At 41.9% G+C, this 17,780-nt stretch overlaps 1 protein-coding gene across 1 annotated transcript in view; it reads left to right on the top strand.

Annotated features, from left to right (window-relative positions):
• Positions 1 to 17,780, top strand: part of Tmeff1 (transmembrane protein with EGF like and two follistatin like domains 1) — an 86,695-nt gene that overhangs the window by 17,923 nt on the left and 50,992 nt on the right. The window contains exons 2-5 of the mRNA XM_052718082.1: positions 933 to 1,042; positions 7,477 to 7,606; positions 10,801 to 10,827; positions 13,608 to 13,704. Coding sequence (XP_052574042.1) covers positions 933 to 1,042; positions 7,477 to 7,606; positions 10,801 to 10,827; positions 13,608 to 13,704 — 364 coding nt within the window. The remainder of the gene's footprint in view (positions 1 to 932; positions 1,043 to 7,476; positions 7,607 to 10,800; positions 10,828 to 13,607; positions 13,705 to 17,780) is intronic.

The raw sequence follows: 17,780 nt of genomic DNA, 5'->3' as shown, positions 1-17,780 counted from the left end.
TCATCAAAGAATCTGAACTATCAAGACAATAGCAAAAGTATCTTAAGTGTCTAAGCAAGCCAAAAACAGAAAAAAAAAATCCATAGATTTATCTTTGGAAATTATGTTAAAACCTAGCATTTTGAGGTTCTTTTCGGGAGGTGAGTTCCTTTTAGGGATAGAGCTTAAGATTCTCTTTGGGGTATATTGGACATTTTGAGTCTTAAAAGAACTTGCTTTTTTATTTTTATTCTTAAAGAATTTATGTATTTGTGTGTGCGTGTGTGTGTGAGAGTGTGTGTGTGTGTGTGTCTGCACACTCGTCTGTGTCTTCAGGCAGAAGCTGGGAGAGGGCCTTGGGTGACCCCTATCACTTTCTACCTATCCCTTTGAAGGTCTTCCCTACACCTAGACTTTATGCATTTCTCAGTGGGCTGGAAGCCAGCAAGCCCCAGAGACCCCCTGTCTGTGTCCTGCTTGGTGCTGGGGTTACAGGTGTAGTAAGATGCCTGGCTTCTTGTGTGGGTGCTGGGATCGGAACTTCGGTCCTCATGTTTGTGTGGATGGTGCTCTTAACTTCCAGGCCATCTCTCTGGCACACAGAACTTTTTTTTTTTTTGGATTTTTCGAGACAGGGTTTCTCTGTGTAGCTTTGCGCCTTTCCTGGAACTCACTTGGTAGTCCAGGCTGGCCTCGAACTTATAGAGATCCTCCTGGCTCTGCCTCCCGAGTGCTGGGATTAAAGGCATGCGCCACCACCGCCCGGCGAACTTTTTTTTTAAATTGTCTTACTATTGTACCAGTGAATGAGATGCCCAATACATTTGTTCTTTTATTAATCTATATACATTGTGTATGTGTGTGTGTTGTGTGTTGTATGTTTGTGTATGTGTGTGTTGTGTATATGCGTATGTTTGTGTATATACGTGAAACAATGTTTTCTTCTCTTGCAGAGTTAAATGTGAGAGAATCTGATATCAGAGTGTGTGATGAGTCATCCTGTAAATATGGAGGTGTCTGCAAAGAAGATGGAGATGGTTTGAAATGTGCATGCCAGTTTCAGGTGAGAAAACCAAAATGAACTATTTTGATTTTTTTCTCCCTATTTTATAATGATCCTACATTCTTCAGATAAACAGCACACAGCTCCTTGGGCCCCACAGGAAGTTCTCCTCACAGCCCACTGGTTCTGTCTTGCCAGGTGAAGTCCTGTTGTTATTTGTGCTTTCTGTGTTTGGTTCGAGAAATTAAAGGGGTCAGACTGACTATGCTAGATGTGAACACGCGTGGGAAGGACGTTCAAGTCATATCCGTGTGTGAGCTTTGCCACCGTCGGGAAAGGGCAGGTGCTGCAGAAGCAGCAGCCTCTCAGTGAGCAGGTTGGCACGATCTCCTTTTTCTGTTGGCCTGGCTCTTCTCCCCTTCCCACTAGCCCCGCCCCCCCTCCCGTTGTTCTTGCATCTCTTTAGAACCAAGATGAAGTAGAGCCTCAGGAGAGTCAGGGTTAGAGACGGGCTGGAAATTGGAACCCTAACCCAAGAGCATGGTGCCTTAGCATTTCCTTCTGGAGTTGAGCTGTGCTGTTACTGTATGGAAAGCAAAAAAGAGAAGTGGAGAGTGTGACTTACTATTTTTTATTTCATGTGCATTGGTGTTTTGCCTGCATTTATGTCTGTGTGAGGGTGTTGAATCCCCTGGAACTGGAGTTACAGACGGCTGTGAGCTGCCATGTGGGTTCTGGAACTTGAACCCAGGTCCTCTGGAAGAGCAGCCAGTGCTCTTAACTGCTGAGCCATCTCTCCAGCCCTGTTTACCCATCTTCTTTGATTAAATTATAATCCAGCTGTAGACTACCCTTGTTCAGAACTGGAGATGAGGTGTAGAAGGAGCTTGGCTGGTTTTCGCTGATAGTCTTGTTCTAACTAAGCGTGCCATTTTGAGTTTTGAGGGGAGGAAGGGCTTCAGAAGGCAGGCCTACGGCCGAGTAGAGTTAGTGTTTCTGGTAACCCAGTGACCTTAGGCAACTGTATGTCTTCATTTTCTCACGGGTGTTCCATCTGAACAAAGAAGGCACATTTCCTACCTGTAGGGTGTAGTAAGATCCAGAGGGAAAGAGCACGTGTGTTGGAAACTTCTTTGAATACTGTAAATCATCATGATATTCCATTAGAAGGAGTGGAGGATGGAAATAATGGGGATGGGTATCTGTGTATACTGCTATTGACCACCCAGTCAGGTTCTCAGGGTCAAAGAGGCGTTTCATTCCCTTAGACAGAGCGACATTTCTGTGGGGGCAGCTCCACAATAACCACTTTCTTCCACGCTTGCTTAGCCTGCTTTGGCTGGCTTCACACCCTTGCTGCCCCTTGGCTGGGGACATCAGTGCCTTCTGTGCCTGCCTTTCCATGAGGCTCTTTCATTTCCGTGGAGCTGGCCTTATATTCTGCTTTCTTTCAGTTTTTGTAAGCCCTTGAGATTTTTTAAAGATTATATTAAAAAAAAAAGAAAAAAAAAAGGAGCCTTTTCAATGTCCTTGAACACCTAAAAAAAAATCTTTCCATGATCTGCCTTAAATCCTTTGGTTCTTAACCTGTGGCGAAGCAGGAGGAGAGCTACAAGCGAGGAGGTGAGATCAGTAGATGCTTTTCCAGGCTTGCTGGATGCTGCATTTTAGGCTGGATGCTAAAGATGTTTAAAGACACTTCCCGCGCCTTGTAGGGCAAACCGCCTAAGGGTTTAAAGCATGATTTTTTTCCCCTCCTACTGAGGAATCCTTCCTTTGACTGCTCTGCTGTCTTCCTATAAGATTATAGATCTGTTCATAAAACCCGAATTATTGGCAAGCTTAAAAAAATGGCTTGATACGTATATTAGGCATATCTCTGCTGTGTAAATATTAACAGTGATAATCAAATCGTTTGAAAGATTGCTTATAATTCTGCACGCTTTCCGTGCTAATACAAGCTTCTGGAGCATGATTTAAGTTCCTTTCACAGAAAGTAGAATTGTATATAACTGCAAATTTTGTTAGCTGGCTAATAAAAGCCAATGTCTTGCTCCTCATATAAACAAAGCCACTTACTAATTATATGCATAGTAAAATTAATAGTACATCTTTCCCGTAAGACTTAGTGCCTCTAACTTTCCCTAGTTTTCTTTCTTCCTCGTTGTATTTAGGGTTCTGTGGGCTGTCTTCCTGTGTTTGTGTCTGTTTTTAATAGCTTACATGGTCTCTGTCTCTTACTAGACCTTTGTACTGGAGTTTTCCACAGAAATAGAAACAGCAGGATACCTGCACAGGAATTTGTGTGAGAGAGTTGGAGAAAGGGACTAGTGAGGAATTAGCTTATTTGATTATAGAGGCTGAGATCCCACAGCGTTTAGGGCTGAAGACCCGGGAAATGGAGTGGTGTGAGTCCCTGTCTGAAGACTGAAGACCATACCTCAGTCCAGCCAGAGGGAAGAGCGTTCCCTCCACCGTTTTGTTCTGTTTGGTTTCTCAACAAATTGGATAACGCATATCACCCGGGGGAGGGCAGCCTGCCTTCCTTGGTTCACTGATTGCAGTGCTAATTTCATTTGTAAATGCCCTCACAGACATATCCAGAAATAACTTTGAATCCGGGCACCCCAGGGCCTCGTCAGGTTGCCACATGAAATTAACCGTCACAGCTATGTTCGTCCTACTTTCCTTGCTGTGACAGAGTACCCAAGCAGAGCAACGGCATGGGGAAAGGCCCATTTGTTTTCTTAGTTATTGGAAAGGCTTATTTTGGTGCACGTTTTCAGAGGTTCAGTCCATCATGGTGTGGCGGGGTAGACGGGGTCACATGATGGTGTCCAGGAAATAGGAGGAACTAGTGTTTGTGGGCTTCTTCCTCTCCCTCCTAGTCTCCTCAGGCCCCCAGTCTATTGGGTGGTACCACCGTATTCAGGGATGGCCTTTCCCCTAAGGACGTGTCCAGACATGTGCTTTAGTAAGCTTCTAGGTACCTATCAGTCAATCAGGTTGACAATCAAGATGAACTCTCCCGGCAACCTACTTATTTTATTGTGACCCACACAGTTCCTGGCACACAGTAGGTGTACAACAAGTGCTTGAAAGGATGTAGTTCCGGAGTTGTATAGTGCTGTATCTTTCAAACAGCTTCAAATAGCTGGCAGTATCATCACAACCTTAATAACAGAGAGGTTGCTTTCCCATCAAAGGTGGCAGAGTAGGGGTTAGAGATAGCATCAGTCTGAAGGTTTTAACATTGCTGGATCCCTTCATTTGTCCATAAGTTTACTGGGGGGGCTCCGAGAGAGACCCAAGAATGATGACAGATCTTCTTTCCCATCTCAGGTTCACTCTGAGGTATGTGCTTGAGACTGATTGCGGTCATGTTAGGACCCTTGCTCACCATCACCAAGTGACTTATGGGTGAGACTGAATAATTTGTGTGTAGTGTCTAAAGTACATCACTCGGGAGCAAGCGTGACTCTTCCACTTAGTAGCTGTGCTCCTGTGTCAGTACTCAAGACTTCACAATGACAGCAACAGCAGCAACCACCACTGATATTTACCATGGCCAGATGTGAACGCCGTAGATAGCTTTCCCTTATTTAATCCTCGTAACATTATTAGAGAGGATCTAGAAGAGTTGCCTTTAGATGGCCAAACACCCTAATTGTCGTGCTAGAAACCCCATCCAATGACTGAGGGAACTGGATGCAGAGATCCACAGCTAGGCCCCGGGTGGAGCTCTGGGAGTCCAGTTAGCGAGAAAGAGGAGGGTTTATATGATCGAGAATTGTTGAGACCAAGGTTGGATAAAGCACAGGGACAAATAGCCAAACGAATGAAAACACATGAACTATGAACCAATGGCTGAGGGGTCACCAACTGGATCAGGCCCTCTGAATAGGTGAGACAGTTGATTGGCTTGATCTGTTTAGGAGGCATCCAGGCAGTGGGACCGGGTCCTGTGTTCATTGCGTGAGTTGGCTGTTTGAAATCTGGGGCCTATGCAGGATCGCGTGGCTCGGCCTGGGAGGAGGGGACTGGATCTGCCTGGACTGAGTCTACCAGGTTGATCTCAGTCCTCGGGGGAGGCTTTGCCCTGGAGGAGATGGGAATGGGGGGTGGGCTGGGGGAAAGGGAGGGGAGCGGGAGGGGGGAGAACAAGGGAATCCGTGGCTGATATGTAGAACTAAATTATATTGTAAAATAAAATAAAAATAAAATTAAAAAAAGTAGATTCTATATCCCCTTTTTTATTTTCAGAAAAAGATCCCTGAATCTAACCTCCTTTTTTTTTAGCTGTTTTTCCTGACCGTTATTCATAACTTGTAACCAGTCTCCCTAAAATGGTAGTAAATATACATAACCTATTTTGGGGGAATGTGGAAAAAAAAAAGAGTTGCCTTTAGACGGATGGGGAACATGGTGCTGGTTTCATAGGGGTGATGGGCCTGGGATTTGGGACTTCAGAGCCCTGGCTCTGACTTTGTCATGGGCTTCATTGGTTGTTTAATATTAAAGTCCATAGGACATTTAAAGCTGCTGCCCAGTGCTTACTGGGATACTGTTTTATAAATGTTAAAGTTTCCAGTCCTATCAAACTCAAAACTCTTTCAATCACCAGTAGCTTATGTTCCATTTTTTTTATTATCTTTAAATGAAATTCATAATGTAACCCACATAAACACATGATTAAAGAAATGAATGTGGTACAAAATTTTAATATAAAAGAAAAATAAAGGTCATTTATGATATGAATATTTCATAATTTACATGCTTTGGAATGATTATGTTAGAAGAAGACAATATAGTACTCAGGCACTTATATCTACTTATAATGAAGTTAGATTAAAAATATTCATAAGCAGTTTCATATACAAAGTTTTCCAAATAAAAATTTAATTTTAATAAAAGTTTGTGTAAGATTTTGCTGATATTGAACATATAGAAAAACCAACTTGGTTATAAGAGAGTTAGTTGGCAGTTCCTGAATTGTACTAATATGTCATAGTTATATTTCGTACACTGAGACCAACCACTTAAAAAAGTAGATAATAGTAAAAGTAAATCTTGTAGATTGTGGAAAAATTGAGACACACAGAAAATTAAAGATATGATATGAAAATATATTGACACTTCTAGAATTTATGCGTATTTTTCTAAATTAGATTGAATGCAATGTATTTTCTTGCTACATTTCATTTTATATTATTTTGTAAATTTGCATTCAGTTTCACAGATAAATAATACTTTTTTTTAAAAAGGACAAGTTGTGCATGATGGCACATGCCTGTAATCTCTGCACTGAAGGCAGGGGAGAGTTCCTTGCTAGCCTGGACTACATAATGAGTCCCTGTCTCAAGAACCTCCACCTCCCAATTCTCATTTTCAGTATACAACCCTGATTGCTAATGAAGGTCAATTTCTTTTATATATTACTTGGCTGTTTATAATATTTTGTAAATATTTTGTCCCATTTAAAAAGAACATTTGCACTACTTTTATTTAAGTAACAGTGATAGCTTGTATCATATTGTGATACTTTCCCCAGATTTTGAAAGTTGATTTATGCTATTTTAAAAAAGATATATTCAAAAAAATTTTTAAGTTATGTGTATGCAACTATGTCTCTACGTAGGTCTGTGCAGGTGCCCATGGAATCCAGAAGATATTGGATTGCCAGGAGCTGGAGTTACAGGCAGTTGTGAGCTGCCCAGTGTGGGTACTGGGAGCTCAACTCTGGTTCTCTGCAAGAGCAGAACATGCTCTTAACTGCTGAGCCAGCTCTTCAGCTCCCCCATTTGTGCTATTTTTGACAAGTAGACGTTCTAAACTTTTTAAGCATGTAGAGCCAGTGTCATTTTTCAAATCTCATCACCATTTATCTTCATCCTCCTCATTCCTGTTTATCCTTCAGTGCACAGTTTGAATTCTACTTTCTCTGAGTAGGTTTTCCTTCAACACCCTAGCTTTTAGAACTGGAGGTCAGGCATTGCACTTCCTGTCTGACTGATTGATTCTAAATCACGTGATTCCAAATGCGATTTAGTTTTGCAATTTTTTTCCCTATTCTAATAACATTATAAGATCTCTGAGAACAGAGATTGTGGTGTATTTCTTTGTGTCTTCCTGTTCCTTTCCTGGGACTTTACTACTGGATGTATTAAGTAAAGGAATTTTAATGATAAAGTGACATCACCTAAGCAGCTCTTTATAAACACTGTCACAGCTTTCCTCTTAATATTTCTGTGGGTTTTCTTAGCAAACAAATACAGTAGGTTGCATTTATTGGCAATTGGTAGTTATTTTCATTATGAGCGTGAGAAAAATCTAAGAGGCAGAGGCAGGTCCTCTTTGTTAAAAATCAAATACAGGGACAACCTGTGCTAGCAGTGGAAGAATGCCATAGAAGTATGCTTTGAGGTTCATGAGTGTGAACTATGCCATTAATATTCATGCCTAGTTCTGAGAGTGTATTTTTTTTTTTTTTGCAGTGCCATACAAATTACATTCCTGTCTGTGGATCAAATGGGGATACTTATCAGAATGAATGTTTTCTCAGGAGGGCTGCTTGTAAGCACCAGAAAGACATAACAGTGGTGGCACGTGGACCTTGCTACTCCGGTATGTATGATGTTAGAAATGGTTCTGCCATATTTTCCAAAAGGAGACTTGAGCCAGAAGTGTTTGGCTCCCATTGCCGTAGGGATTGATTGTGATTGATGGAGTTTTATTCATATTTTATGTTACTGCTTCTTGATGGGGTGATTTTTGTATTGACTGTATGTCTGTTTTATGTGAGGATGTCACATATCCTTTGCTTGATAGCCCAAACATTGAACATTGGAGTTGGGAACTGGCATGGGATAGGTTTATTTTTATTTATTTATGTTTTTGAGATGATTGTCTCTAGCAAGCCTCCATGAGCATTTCAGATTGTAGTTCTTTTCCAAATTCTTTTCTCCTTTCTACCCAGCACCCCAAACCACCTTATATATGCATATATGTGTGCAGGTACACTCCTCCATGTGTGGATGTGTGAAAACCAGAGGGAGACATCTGCTATCTTCTTTATTACTATTTTATTTATGGGTATGAGTGTTTCACCTGCTTGTCTGTAAGTGTACCACATCTGTGCAGAGCCCTAGAATGTCAGAAGAGAGTGTTGAATCTTTTGGAACTGGAGTTGCGGTTGCTGGGAAATAAACTCAGGTCCTCTGTGATGGCAGTAAATGCTCTTAACCACTGAGTGGTTTTCCAGCTCCTGCACCTCATTTCTTTGAGATATGGTCCCACTGCATCTGAAACCCCTCTTAGATAGTTAGACTGGCAGGCCAGGATGCTCCCAGGATCTGTCTTTCTTTCTCTGCCTCCCCAGTACTGGTGTTACTGGAGCATGCTACCACATCAGGTTTTGTACACAGATGCTGGGTGTCCAAACTCAGATCCTCAGGCTTGATCGTGGTAGTGCGGCTGGCCCCCTCTTCAGTTCTCATGTAGAACTTGCTCCTTATAGATACTCCTATCAGATACGCTCTAAATTACTGCCCAGAAACCTAGGTCAGATATCAGATTTCTTTGGACAAGGAGAACTTTTTTTTACTGTACACAAAACAATTAGGTGCGGAGAGAAAGAAAGTACTGTGTTCTTGGGCTGTCATGTGATGTTGCTGTTAGGTGTCATGTGATGTCCACATATACTTCTCTAAGTACATTGTGCTTCACAGGCTTGATCTAGACGTTTTTGCGAATCTTTCTGATGCCACATTAATCATTTATGAGGAGCATGTGCTTACGACACCAAGTGCTTTGATAGGCAGTGAATGTAAAACAGGAGGTAGAGTGATCGGTTGCAAAGAACCCTGGACTAGGAGTGGAAGGCCTCACATTAAAGTTATCCAAACTTTTATTTACCATGGAACCTTGTGCAGGCCACTTGGACTGTCTGAACTCCGTTTCTCTAAATCATCACATGGGGATTAGTCTTTTGGGCTTGTTAAGCTTGGGAATACCAAGGCCATGAGGTGCCGTGTTGGTGGTGGTTGCTAACTGGGCTGTGTTTTCATGTCACTTGGTCTCTCAAAGTTTCCTCTTCTGTGAGTTAGAACTATTTCCTCTTTCAGTTACCGAGAAAAGTCTTTTCTTAGGCTTTTCTTAGACTAGGCTTTCCCCATGTGTCCTCTGAAGTCTTTCTCCTGTGACATCTCTGGGAAGTGTGTCAATGTCTTCTATGTACTTAAGCATGTAATATGCAGCATTTCATTTATCTGACATACTTGCCTACAGCCACGTAAGTGCTTTCTCAACCAGAAGGTGATGTGTCCTGTCTGGGGAAGCATAACACCATGTCAGCGCTGAGATGGACTCATGGGTGTGTGTACTAAAATTCTACAAGGAAAACGCTACTGTATTATCAGAGTAGTCATAGTATTTAATGTATCTAGGAATTCTTAATGACCAAGGAAGTTGTGAAATTTTTAATATTTATTAAAATTGGACACAGCTTGCAAAAAAGGTTCAGGGTGAGTGTCTCGTGTACTAGGAATGTGTCTTAATTATCTTTGTAGTCATAGCATTTATGCTCAGCACTTAATATGTATCCAGTTAATGTACGTTGAATGAAAGGGAGAAGGGTTAGTTTTCCTAAGAAAATATGGTCGTAAGTTTTTACAAATTCCATTCTCCTTCTCCTCCTTTTCCATTCCTCCACTCTTTCCCTCTTTCAGGAGACATCCTTAAGCGATTGATTAGATCAAAACTGAATGCAATTGAAAACTCTCCACAAAAGCACACAGAGCTCATGCTCCTGTCACTGCCTGTGATGTGTGCTTTCTAATTCCCTCTGTTGCTGTATATCTTGGGGTTTGACCGTATTACTTGATGGAATTTGGAGGGAAGGGACCAGTATTGTTCTGTTATTCAGTATTCCATTCTAGAGACTATTTGAAGAATAGAATTAATTCCCTGGAGCCAAGAGATCATTTCCCCTGCAGAGTTCTGGCTAAAGTGTCAAAATCTTTATCTGCTATCTTTGTTTTATTTTTAATTTTTACAGCTCCATGCTGATGATATGACAGAATCCCCTATTTTCACCATGTGTTATATATTGGCTCTTTTGGCACTATAAAATAAAATTTTAGGGTTTGGGATGTGACTCAGTGGTAGTGATTGCCTAGCATGTACAAGGCCCAGCCCTACAAAAAACATTTTAAATTTGTGCATTAATTAGATTTTATGCTGTTTTCTCTCTGAGATTTATCTTGAATAGATTTCCTGGAGGAAGTTAATTTTATCAGTACTATGCAGATTCAACCCTGAGGTTCTCCTCGCTAAACCTTAGGGATTTTTTTTTTTAAAGCCTTTTGGCCTCTGGTCTGTATCCACACATTTGATTAAGAAGACTTTTGGAGCCAGGCTCAGCTTTTATCTTCCTAATCAAAGCAGTTTGTTCAGTATTCCTCTCCAGCCCTAACAAAATTAAAATTTCCTTTTGCCTTTTCAATGAATGGGACAATCATTTCGGTTTCGCTGTTTATAGTACTTTTTAGTCATGGCGCACGGGATCTGGGTATTTCCTGGCCGTACTGGCTTCAGAGGTATAAGAAATATATTCAGTATGTAAGAAATACTGATGATTGTGTGTCTAGGTTACCAATCAGTAGAGCCTAAAGTAGGCATATGAAAATAAACTTAGCTCTCAGAAATTTGAGGAAAGAAATACCATGGATGTCATAGTTTTATTTTTAATAAGAAATGTTAATATCTGAGAAGATGGAATTCCTGGGAGAAATGTTTACATTTGCTGTTTTTCTTCTCAGATAATGGCTCTGGATCTGGAGAAGGAGGTGAGTTTCAAATACTTGGCTATTTTGAGACAGTTTTCATTTCGTAGCTCAGGCTGGCTTGGAACTCGCTTTGTAGTACAGGTTTTTCCTTGACCTCATGTCAGTCCTCAGGTCTCAGCCTCTGAAGTGCTGGGGTTCCAGGCATGACCCTGGGAGCCTAACCTAGGTACGTCTTAAAGGCCTTTGTTTTCCTTTGATTTTTCTCAACAACTCTTAAGATACAATTCATAGACCAAAGGGCTCACTCATTTGAAGTTTACAGCTCAAGGGTTTTCAGTATTTGCAGAGTTGTGGATTCATTGCCTCAACAACCTTGCAGGAAGCCCTGCCCTCTGGCCACCGAGCCTACCCTGGCTGTTCCCCTATCCCCTGCCCCCTGGCCACCATGCCTACCTTGGTTGTCCCCTGCCCTCTGGCCACCATGCCTACCTTGGCTGTCCCCCTGCCCTCTGGCCACCATGCCTACCCTGGCTGTCCCCCTGCCCTCTGGCCACCATGCCTACCTTGGCCATCCCCCTGCCCTCTGTCCACCATGCCTACCTTGGCTGTCCCTTGCCCTCTGGCCCCCATGCCTACCTTGGCTGTCCCCCTGCCCTCTGGCCACCATGTCTACCTTGGCTGTCCCCCTGCCCTCTGGCCACCATGCCTACCCTGGCTGTCCCCCTGCCCCCTGGCCATCATGCCTACCCTGGCTGTCCCCCTGCCCCCTGGCCATCATGCCTACCCTGGCTGTCCCCCTGCCCCCTGGCCACCGTGCCTACCCTGGCTGTCCCCCTGCCCCCTGGCCACTGTGCCTACCCTGGCTGTCCCCCTGCTCCTTGCCCCCTGGCCACCATGCCTACCCTGGCTGTCCCTCTTAACTGCAGATGGTCTTGATCCTGTGCAGCCTTCACTGAAGGTTTGTTGTCAGCCTAAAGGGAACCCATCGTAGCTCCTGTTAAATTGAGGTTACACAAGCTAATTTCTGCACAGAATTGTCCACCCAAGTGATTTTTTTTTTATCATGAAACAGTGTTTAAATCTCTTTTATTCTTTGCTTACAATTTTTGTTAATCATAAGGATTTTTTTTATTAGAATAACAAGGTTAAAAATTCCAGAGTAAGTTGTGCCTAGATGAGGGAAAGCTTGCAAGACAACTGGTGGAATTAAGAATTAAATTTAAACCTTTAAAACTTCCTGTGTCTTAAATAAAATTATTTCTCCTGTTTAAAAATGTCATATAATAGCATTAAAGGACCAGAACTGAGGATGACTAATCTGCTTCATAGTTTAATGAAGCTGTAAATATTACTATCTATTGCATGCAAAATATTTGAGGTACCCTGAGGATATGTTAAAAGAACACTCATTGGGAAAATTCAGTCCAAATATAAACCACAGTTATGATCCTAACCATAGAAACCTTGGGCTAGGCCACTCCTTCCTCTGTCTTTGATAGAATTCTAAAGTTTCCGAGTTGGAAGGAACTTTGAAGAACTGTAAAGAATAGAACATTTATGGGGAAGAATTCAAGGATGGGAGTTGCAGCCAGAAAGAAAATGATAAAGGCGACGAACAATAGGATTTGATTTAAATGGATGTGTTAAGTAGGAGCTTTGTAATCATGTGTGAAAGCTCACTTCATGAATTTTAGATCTGAGAGCAAGGAAGGATTTTAAGAGATCACGTGACTCGGTCCCTGAGGTCATTGTTCTGTTAGGAGACTCAGATGTTCCCAAGATTTGCTAATACAGTACAGTCCTGGCTGTCTTGCTGAGAATGTAGGTTGTTCTCGGCCCTCAAGGGAGCATGTGTTGGAAAGGGTTAGTGGTTTGCTCAGCCATTCTGGATCTCATGGTGGTTCTGAGGTCTCAAAATTATTTACCATTACGATCATTGCAATCTGTTTAGGTATTCATTTGAGTTTGAGGAGTGTTTCCGGTCAGAGAGTAGGCAGATGGCAAACGTGGGAAGCTTAGGCGTCACCTGTGGACTTGCGTTTTGTTAGTTCTCCACTGACTGGCACCCCGGTATAAAAGTCTGTGACATACCAAGTCTGGAGAGGCTGAAATCTTTCTTCAATTCTGACTTCGGGCCCTCTTTCAGAGAGCTGCAAGGATCCACTCTAGCTGAGGCCCACACGTACAGGATGCCCTTGTTTGGGGGATGTGAGTCCCTTTGGGGGCAATGACACGCGCTCCTTTTGTTGCTGGGAGATAGACTCACAGATTACTGCATCTGAGTATTTGCGCCAAGTGGGCCGAGTAGAGAAGGGGGAGGTGCTTTGTAAGAGCGCCCCTTTCCTTGTCTAGAATCGGAGACAAATATTTCTTTTAACTCTGGAGTTAGTTTTTATGTGTTTAGAAAATCTGGTGTGGAACTGATGTGAGGGAAAGGTGATGAGTGTAGTTCTAGTGTGTTCCAGCATGTCTGTACTTACCAGCTTCTACTGGCTTCTTGAGGGGGAGGGTGGTCACAGACTTGCTCATGTTTGTTTGCTCCTACTCAGTGTTAAATGGTAGTTCTTTGGAAATGCAGTTTATTAAACCCACTATATTGTTCTGTGCACACAGCCCAAGAGGTTATTTTACAAATAGCGCTGCATCCCAGAATGTGTTGTTCAGTAATAGCAGCAGCAGTTTTGGACTTCAACTTTGAGGACATTTTAGAAGTGATTCTCTCCAGAAGCTTGGGTGCATTTTCCTTCAAAACAAGATAATGGTTCCTGAAAACTTGAAGTGTGTCTGGAGAGGATCCATCCTGACTTTCGGTTGAAAGTTTAACTTTTCTGTTGAAACAGAGGAGGAAGGCTCAGGAACAGAGGCTCACAGGAAACATTCCAAGTGTGGACCGTGCAAGTACAAAGCTGAGTGTGACGAGGACGCGGAAAACGTTGGGTGAGTTGTGGCCAAAGGGACTAAGTGCTTTTTAGATCACTCTTCATCATGATGCTGTGGGAAGGGCTTTCTGCCGGAGTCTCAGCTTCCGAGCACGTGTCCTTGTAAATCAAACTGTTAATGCTAGTCTGATTGACTCTTTTTTTTTTAAAGTTGATGTAAACAATGGCTGTTTAAATAAGTTACATATTCAGAAAGAGAATTCATTTAGTTTTTGAGTTTTATCTGTTCTTTACAAAATAATTTTGTTTATATTAATATTGATTTATTCATCAAAACTTGTTCTGAATTGTCCCGTCCCACTCTGTCAGTATCTGTAATGAACAGTTTGTTCTCTTGCCGTTTTATGCAAAAACTTATCTGGTTCAGTGCATTGAAAAAATTTAAAAATTTGCAAAAATTGAGCTGTATTAACTACTTTATATTATTGAAACTTACTCTTATAAATCTCGGTTGTATAGTTGATGTTGTTTTTCTCCTCCATGTTCGGCCCTCACCAAGGCGACTTTAGTGGCTAACAGACTCCTCCTGGAAGGAGTGCTCCTTGGTGGACTAGGAATCACACTGCGTTTGTCAGTCAAGTTTGATTTTTCCTTTTTTCAGTGCCACGTTTCCGTGGTCCCAGTCTCACTCTTCTGTTGCCCTGTGGTGCTTAATTGGTGCATATTTGATTTTCAAAGCTCTGATGCTGGCTTCAGGACCTGACAGCCAGATGTATCTTCTTCATTTCCTGTTTGCTCTAGTGGGTATTCAGAAACACCCATTTTTTAGAGACTTGTAATTTATTCCTTTTGTACGTATTTTTGGTTTCAGATCCTATGTTTTATTCAGTGCTTAAGTGTTTTTCATCAGAACAGTGTATTCATTAGCATTAATGCCAGAGTGAGTTTGTAAGTCAAGACCATTCCATTTTCAGTGTTGGTGGCATAATGTCAGCTGTTTGGGTGGCATTTGGTAAAATTAAATGCTTGGTGGTTTACGTAGTGTATATAAGATAAACAGATGGAGAAAAGTGACTTGAGAATTTTTAATGTGTTGTTTTTGCACACTGTTTACAGGACGGGCCTATGTCTATGTCCATCACAGTGGTTTGATGTGTGAGAACCTTTTGTTTTTTAATCCAAAGCAGACACTGAGAGAAATGGTAGGCACTTTCAGAATGTAGATACTGCACTGTCTTTCCTCTGATGTTACTAATGATAAGGCCTGATGAAACAGTAGAGTGTGTGTGTGTGTGTGTGTGTGTGTGTGTGTGTGTGTGTGTGTGTGTGTATAATTACTCCTTTCATTACTTTTCCTTAGGACAGTTTTATAATAGTGTTCATAGACTACATAGCTGCCCCTGATTGATTGGCTGGGTGTATTGGTCTGTTTTTATTCCTTTAACAATACCTCTATTCAGCCCTATTTTTTACTTTTCTCAGCTGTCATTTTTTTCATGCTTAAATAGAAAGAGATAGAAGATTTGAAACTGAAGCAGATTCCATTTAGTCTCAAAAGTGGCTCCAAATAAGACATCTAAATACCCACCTTTATGTGACTGCCGCTCCCTAAGATGCAGTACGTTCCCATCTGAGAAAATTAATTTTGTGTATCTCTTTCTGTCTGCAAGTTTGCAGCCTCTGTTTTTGCAGAGACTAGCTCTAAGCATAGGGGAGTGGGCACCAACCAGGGAAGGGGTTACCGACAGGCAGAGGAGCACACGGACTGAGATGAGTAGCCGAGACCAGGCAATGACGGGACAATAGGAAAACACTGAGGAAATGATTGACACCTGTGTCCAGAAAGCGAGTGCAGCAGCTGAAGTACTTGATGCTACTGTAGATATGCAACAAGAGGAAATTTGATTTGTAGGCTGATCTTCTAGCCTATAAACTACCACCAACTGCGGGTGTAACAATGTTGTTGAATTTTTCTAATTTACTTTTAAATGGGCCTTGATTCCAAGAGAGCTGTCTGTGGAGGTTTTTTAGCTCCTTCACGGCAGCTACAGAGAATTTCTGGTACAGAAAACTACGACATGCAGAAATGTAACAGTAGCTAATAGCCTTGTGTTTTAAAATATATTTTACTTTGAATTATGTGTATATGGGTGTATCTGTGTGTTGGTGTGAGAGCAGGTTCCTCTCTCACCAGAAGCCATCTCCTCTCCCTCTATTATTTACCACTCTTAATTTATTTGGGGGGCTAGGAAAGGCTCAGTTTGTAAGATTGTTTGCTCTGCAAGCATAAGCATGTGAGTTTGAATCGACAGTACCCATGTAAAATATCTGGGCATGGCTGCATGTTTCTGTAAACTCACCATGGCAGATGGAGACCAGGCAGATCCTAGGAGTTCACTGGCTAGCAGCCTTGCAGAAACAATGAGCTTTAGACTCAGTGAGAAGCCCTGTCTTAGGGGAATAAGGTGGAGATTGATACATGAAATAACCTCAGATATGGTGGCACATGCCTTTGATCCCAGCACCTGGGAGACAGAGCCAGTCAGATCTCTGTGAAATCGAGGCTAGCCTGGTCTACATAGCAAGTTCCAGGCTAGCCAGGCCTACATAGACAGACCCTGTCTCAAACAAACAAACAAACAAACAAACAAACAAACAAGAAAACCAAACCAAACCAAACCAAACCAATCAGCCAACAAACGAAATAAAACCAACTAAAAAAAGAAAATACCCCACATCCTCTTCTTGCCTCTTCAGATATGCATATGTGCACATTATGCCATCCACATACAAATTGTTTACACATAATTTCATATATTTAGGGGGTATAAACTATGCAGCTTCAGTACGTATGTGCACCGTTTAAACCAGGGTAATTGGCATTTCCATCACCTTGTCCTTTCCACGTTAAGAGCTTAGGTTTTATGCTCACCTTTTCATAAAATAATCTAAAGGTTGATTGGGATGATTGTGGTCCTAGTGTACTCTAGAGCTGTAGCATGGGGCTGAGGGGTGGGTCTATGGACAGCAGTCAGTAGATTGTCTGTTGACTATTTTCCAGGCAGGGTCTCATTGTGTAGTCTAAGGTGGCCTCAAACTCATGATCTTTCTGACTTAAGCTGGCTTCAGCTGTGAACTTATGCTATCTGAAAAGATGAATCATGGTTAAGAGCTGCATTTGCAGAGGATCTGGGTTTGATTCCCAGCACCCATGTGGTGGCTTACATGTGCAACTCTAGTTCCAGGGGATCCAATGCCTTCCTCTTATCTCTGTTGGCAACAGGCACACATATGGTGAACATACATACATGCAGGCAAAACACCCATATATATAAAATAAAATCTAAAAGTAAAAAAGAAATACACTGACATTGTTAACCAGCATGCCTTTTACATATTGACAATGTACTTAAATATTTGGTAGGATTCTGTGGAATGATGTTTACTTTTATTAAATGTAATGCATTGAAATATTTCTAATATTTTCAGTCTTATTTTCTTAAAGAAATGGTGGTTGTGGTGGTTTAAATGAGAATGGTCACCATAGGCTTATGTTGAAATGCTTCATCCCTAGTTGGTAGAACTATCTGGGAAGGATTAGGAAGTGGGGCCTTGTTGTAGAATATTATTTTAAGCTGTGTTACTTTTGTTTATGTTGCATTTGTTTAGCTCTGTGAAGCTGTGTTACTTTGTCAAAAACACCTGATAGTCTAATAAAGAGCTGAACAGCCAATAGTGAGGCAGGAGAGAGAAATAGGTGGGGCTGGTAGGCAGAGAGTATAAATAGAAGGAGAAATCTGGGAGAGAAGAACAAGTAGCCAGAGCAGGAGGAGGACCCAGGGGTCAGCCACCCAGCTACACAGTAATCCATGGAGTAAGAGTTACAAAAGTAAGAGAATGGGAAAAGCCCAGAGGCAAAAGATAGATGAGATAAGTTAAGGAAAGCTGGCAAGAAACAAGCCAAGCTAAGGCTGGGCATTTATAAGTAAGAATAAGCCTTGGTGTGTGATTTATTGGGGAACTGGGTGGCGCCCCCCAAAAAAGAGTAATAAAACAACCAACAATGGGGCCTTGTTGGAGGAGGTGTGTTATTGGGGGCAGGATTTGAGATTTCCAAAAGCCCCGTGACATTCT

Source organism: Peromyscus californicus, unplaced genomic scaffold (assembly GCF_007827085.1).
Source record: "Peromyscus californicus insignis strain IS unplaced genomic scaffold, ASM782708v3 Scaffold_5__1_contigs__length_169319896, whole genome shotgun sequence".
In the NCBI taxonomy this organism is placed as follows: domain Eukaryota; kingdom Metazoa; phylum Chordata; class Mammalia; order Rodentia; family Cricetidae; genus Peromyscus; species Peromyscus californicus.
Note: the sequence above shows the minus strand (reverse complement) of the source record. Positions and strands in the feature narration are given on the sequence as shown.